Source organism: Pagrus pagrus, assembly GCF_965226575.1.
Source record: "Pagrus pagrus genome assembly, chromosome: 21".
In the NCBI taxonomy this organism is placed as follows: Eukaryota; Metazoa; Chordata; class Actinopteri; order Spariformes; family Sparidae; genus Pagrus; species Pagrus pagrus.
In genome coordinates this window covers 15,949,236-15,954,660 of record NC_140208.1, presented here as the reverse complement: position 1 = coordinate 15,954,660, position 5,425 = coordinate 15,949,236, and the positions used below count along the sequence as shown (strand labels likewise).

The 5,425-nt window shown below is 43.9% G+C and overlaps 1 protein-coding gene across 1 annotated transcript; it reads right to left on the bottom strand.

Annotated features, from left to right (window-relative positions):
- Positions 1 to 1,800: 1,800 nt before the first annotated feature.
- On the bottom strand, positions 1,801 to 4,530 carry dlx3b (distal-less homeobox 3b). The gene is made up of 3 exons (XM_084341836.1): positions 4,041 to 4,530; positions 3,047 to 3,231; positions 1,801 to 2,745 (listed from the first exon to the last, which is right to left on the bottom strand). The coding sequence occupies exons 1-3, from the start codon at positions 4,381 to 4,383 to the stop codon at positions 2,431 to 2,433; spliced, it is 843 nt and encodes a 280-aa protein (XP_084197962.1). The 5' UTR covers positions 4,384 to 4,530; the 3' UTR covers positions 1,801 to 2,430.
- Positions 4,531 to 5,425: the final 895 nt, after the last annotated feature.

Below are 5,425 nucleotides of genomic sequence, written 5' to 3'. Positions count from 1 at the left end.
GTGGAACATATTGGGTACAAGGTGCGTCATCGCATGGAATAATGGATGACCGCTGAGCTCAGGTGTAAAAAAACAAAACCAAAGCAGCTTATCAGCGGCCAACTGCAACAGAGTCAAATCCAAAGTCTGCAGCGAAACACTCGCAACATGAAAAGGGCCTTGTGTTTTCTTATACCTTCAATATTTGGCAGCGTTTCCATCCATCCCGCTGCGCGCCTGTGCGTGTGCGCAAGAGAGAGAGATCCCCTTCGGCAAAAGACTGGCTTCACCCACGCACACCCCCACCCTCTCTGCCTGTGTGTGTGTGTGTGTGTGTGTGTGTGTGTGTGTGCTGAATTCTCTCTTGTTATCTGGCAGCAGAATCGTAATAAAACCGAGAGACTCCAACATGTCTGCTTGTGTGTCGCCTCCTACTGCAGCGCTTTGCACGCAGCTCGCAGCAACCCCAAACAGAGGGAGTCAGTTCACTGCGCTGCCAGGGCAGAGGGTGGAGTGTTTAAATATTTGGGTCAGTGAGATAAATAACCTCTCCGATGAGTAAATAAGGAGGTTAATTAACAAAGAAATAATTTGTCCTTGGCGTTAAAATAATGCAGCTCTGCTGGCTTTAAGAAATTCAGTCGACTAAGCTAAAAAATCTAAAATTGTTGACATAACATAAAGAAATTAAGTCAAGCCAACAAGGGATGGTTATTTTGACAGTCTTGAGCACAATTAAATGTCATGTCATGAATGAATTGTAGTTTAGAGTACACTTTAAATTTTAAACATTTTTTTTTCTTTTAAAGTCTGGAAACCGATTATCTCAGAATTACCAAGTAGACTATAACATTTAAAGGTGCACTATGTGGTTTTGGGGAAGACATTTTAAGATCTTCATTGACTGATTTTTTTTTTTTTATGTCTAGACAAACTAAATAAACAAACTCTATTTGTCTTCATAACTGAATAAACTGAATAAACACACTGATCTTAAAGGACAACGCAGTTTCGTACTGTTTTACTTTGTTTATGTGGCGGACCCTGCCACCTTTCTAGCTTCAAACAGTGTTCTGGAGACCTTATTTGCCTCTGAGAACAGCTTGTTTATTCAGTTATGGAAAAAACCCGTTTGTATTATTACCTCAATAATATTGTAAAATTCTGAGTTTTAATTTCTTCTCCAGAACCACATGTTGCCCCTTTAAGTTGCACGAGCTAAAAAGTTTTAACAACTTAAAATTATTAGTCGGCTTGACTTGGTATTTTTGAGGTAATCGCTTTCCTCCATAAAGTCACTTTGCTAGAATTCACAGTGTAGGGAGCGCTGCTTCTTGTTGGTTTCCGGTTAGATTTCTGGACAAACCTAAAATTAAAAATGGATTAAGTGCATATAATTGTAATATGAACAGAACTTTTCTTTTCTTTTCTTTTTTAAAACTGTCGCCTGCCACAAAAATGTATGTTTTCAAGTGGAGGAGTAATTATCCCTATTTATAAAGTGCGTGGATTACAATTAAATATCTATTTTTGAAAGTTTACGACCAAGAATTGCGAATAAACCTGCACAATTTAACAAAGTAAAGGCATCTAGATTCAAAGTGAGTGACCTGAATAATTTATCTGATTCATAAAAATTGCTCAAACAGGTGAAAATGATGCGCAACAAGGGGAAAAAAAACCCCTTGAAAACCTTTTTCTGTCTTTGCTTCAAGAAAAATTTCCTGCGCTTTTAAAGGCAAACTTGCGTGGACCTCACAGACCCTTTAATTATCTTGTCCGCACGGTAGCCTGTTCATAAAGGGGCTTAGACACACAACATGCAAGTAACACCTTTATTCAATTGACAAGAAGGCAACAAGTGGACTAATTACAAGAATATGAAAATGGTTTTGGAAGCACCACAGTGCAGTCGTTCCGTCTCAAACAAATATGATCATAGTGGTTCTGCATATAAACACATATTTACAGCCTTCGACGTTTTGTACAAATCCATATAAATATGACCTGAGTTTACTTTTAGTTGTTTTTTCTTTCTTTTTTTGACGCGCTCTCTACAAACTCACATGCATGATTTGAATGTGGATCAACTGCACAGTTTTGTCAATATTCGGTTCGTGGTTAGGCTACTTGTTTAAAAAAAAAACATTGCATATTTATTTACAAAAGAAGTTAGGGGAAATACAACAGAAGCGATAAATAATTTAAAAAACCACGCCAGATGTCCGTTAAATATGCTGCCACAAGTGATCAGGAATCCCTTATGTGCTTTGTGAATGGAAAAAAACAAGTTCTGAAACATTCTTGATCATCCAGGAAACCAAAATGTTTCACTTCGGGCTTCAGGCCAGCTCCCGGTCCGCTCGACTGTTTGCTCTGCAGAGTCATTGTGGCGAGACCTCGTTGGGAGAAATAAAACAGAGAGGAGATAAATCTGCTCTCGAGTCATTGTTAATAAACAGCTCCCACGCTTTGCTGCGGGACTGGGTGGTGCACGGTGCCCGGGTGCTGTAGGTGTGATCCCTGCTGGTACCAGTGGTTGTTATAATCCTCCAGGTAGGGCGGCGACGAGCTGTGCGTCGGCTGCGGGACCTGAGGTCTGCTGATCGGGGTGCTCTGAGGGGTGCTGTTCTCCCACACTGCGGGGGAGGGAGGGGAGTTACAGGCCATGGAGTCGCTGGCGTTGGGACTGTGCTCCAGGGGGACCTCGCCGTTTTTGTACAGCTTCTTGAACTTGGATCTCCGGTTCTGGAACCAGATCTTGACCTGGGGTGAAAAGAGTGGGGGAATTAATTGTGATGCAGCAGAAAATTCACAGTTAAAGTGGTCTAAAATAGGATTAACGTGAAGGTTTTCTTTTTTAAATAAAAGTTGATTCTTTAACTTGCATCTTAATAAAGCGCAACAACTCCAGAAACAGAAATCCAGCGTCCCCTGTGCGTAATTACGCACGGATGGATAATTAGAGAGCTAATTATGGACCATATTTGGAGCCCTGAGTCACGTGACTCTAACAGTATTTATCAGTTATTAAATACCAGGTGTTACACCGGGTCAGGTAGCTCACCTGTGTCTGAGTGAGGCCGAGCTGAGCCGCCAGCTCCGCTCTCTCGGGCAGCGCGAGGTACTGCGCCTTCTGGAAGCGCCTCTGCAGAGCAGCGAGCTGGTAGCTGGAGTAGATCGTCCTCGGCTTGCGGATCTTTTTCGGTTTTCCATTCACCATGCGGACCTCAGGCTCTGGCTCTTCTTTCACTAAAAAAAAATCACAGCAAAATATTTCTTTTATAAACACTCCATTGAGAAACTTCGAGCAGCCATAATGCGTAAAAGATCGATCACAATGAGAAAAAAGCGACGACAGAATGCAGATGAGATGATAGGAGAATTCTGTCATGTAGAGCATTTGTGTTTAGGAATATTTTGTCGCGATAAGATGGCAGAAAGCAAAAAAAATAAGGCAGCTCCAGAGACTTGCAAAATCAGAAATACCACAAAGCAAAAATCACACCTAAACCACTCAGACAGGAACATTTTATTCAGTCAGATTTCCAGTTTGGCAGGCAGGCGCTCACGTGTTAAAACTGATGGGGTGAATATTAGTAGCTTTAATCAAACCATCATTGTTTTATGGCCAGCTGTTAATGACTGGCTCGTTCCCAGTGGGCTGTTAAAACACGACATTTACAGCTTTCACTGAGCAAATGTTTTCTTTTAAACTGCAAATACATAATAAATCACATATAGTGAGTGGATATATTATATTACACTGGCCTGCTGGGGACAAACTTAGAGCATGCGTTTTGTCTTAAGTCAGCACGTCACACTGAGTATGTATTGCCTTCCATTTCAGCCAGAACAACCTCCAAAAACTGAAGCAAAATTCAAAAAAGAGTTCATGAAAATCAAGATAATAAATGAGTAGCTGGTAATGCGGTGCGATTAGTGTTTTCATGTGCACTCAGCTCTTTTACAAGCCTCTATCTCGAGCTTTACGCGCAGATAACATTACGCACACCGCAGATAAACGCAGATAAAGGACCGCTGATTATCTCAAAGTTTACCTGAGCTCGGAGGCGAGGCCTGCAGGTGATCTCTGTTGTAATGTCCGAACTGTCTGTAGCTGTTCGTGTACGGGTATTCAGATTTGGTGGCGTACGCTCCAGCGGCTCCCATTCCGTTCAGATTAAACTGGTGGTGGTAAGAGTTCATGGGTTGTCCGTACGCCTGACTCTGGTAATATTCGTGCTGGCCGTGCGCCGTCTGTCCGCTGTAGTAGCCCATGTCCGTCACCGAAGACTCGGGCAGAGTTGGGGAGTCCTTGGAGTTCGGGTGGCAGCTCATAGATCCTGGTAGATCGGTCAGAATACACGCAATCTTCTTCTCGTACGTCTGTCCTGCGCTCATGGTGGGAAGCAGCCCTCCAGAGTGAAGAAAGTCCACTGTGGGTGGGTTCTTGAGCTGTGGAGCAAAAAAAAAAAAAAATCGCAGTAAAAGAAATGGTGTGTGCGCGCAATTTGGAAAGCCTATAGTCCACTGAAACTCTCCCGGCTGCAGAAACTCTGTTGTGGCATCGCTCAGCCCCTGTGACACAGAGTTATAGAGAGCTGGGCTGGATGCTGCCTCCTCATTGGCTCCTCAGCCTTTCCCCCCTTCTTGCGCTCCAGGCGAAGTCGTGGTGAAACCCAGCCTTCAGCCAAGAGCGCCTATGCACGCATACCTCAGTGCCCTGCGTTTTTTTTTTTCCTTCTCTCTCTCTCTCTTTTCTTTAGATTTGCATATACCTGTTCAGGCCTCCAGACTGTCTGTCTAAAAAAAGCACCTATAGCTCCAGTTTTCCTCCTCATCTCCAGGCTGGCACCAAGATGTTCCAGCACAATAGCCTCTCCACAGCCTAATCCTGCAGCCAGCTCGTCTCTTAATGTGATTTATGCAATGTTTTCTTAACAGTGCCTCGAGATCACACTTTATTCAGCTCATTGAGAAGGCCGCCAGCCGGCCAGCCAGCTATTGTCATTCAAAGGTGTTGTCGGACAGTGAACTTAGCGTGAAAGAGATGCAGCAGATAGGTAAAAGACCCGTCCAACTGATGTCGCCTGCGGGTGAATTCCTCCACACTGTCCCTGTTGCGTGTGTGTGTGTGAGAGAGAGTGTGTGCGCGTTTAAATGCAAATTCTGTCAACACTGTGAGAAAACAACAGAAGTGTTCCCACAGCAGACAGTGAGGGAGGTGGAACATCGTTTCATTTGGACGTATTTTCAGGCTGAAGGAAATGTTGAAAATATTGTTAAGCAGGAGCAAATGATCAGGGAGCTCACTCAGCTGAAAGCGCGGTGCGCAGCGCCCCCTGCTGTGCGCACCCACACATGGAGCTTTGGTTTTCTGCCTGAGCAACAGATACAGGCAGCTTCACACAGCTGGAGACGCACAAACTGTGCTCAGGCCACA

Coding starts and splice junctions, on each gene's coding strand:
- dlx3b (XM_084341836.1), bottom strand. CDS start 4,383: ATGAGCGCAGGACAGACGTACGAGAAGAAGATTGCGTGTATTCTGACC. Junction 3,232..4,040: donor GGCCTCGCCTCCGAGCTCAG/GTAAACTTTGAG, acceptor ATTTTTTTTTAG/TGAAAGAAGAGCCAGAGCCT. Junction 2,746..3,046: donor TCGGCCTCACTCAGACACAG/GTGAGCTACCTG, acceptor TTTTCACCCCAG/GTCAAGATCTGGTTCCAGAA.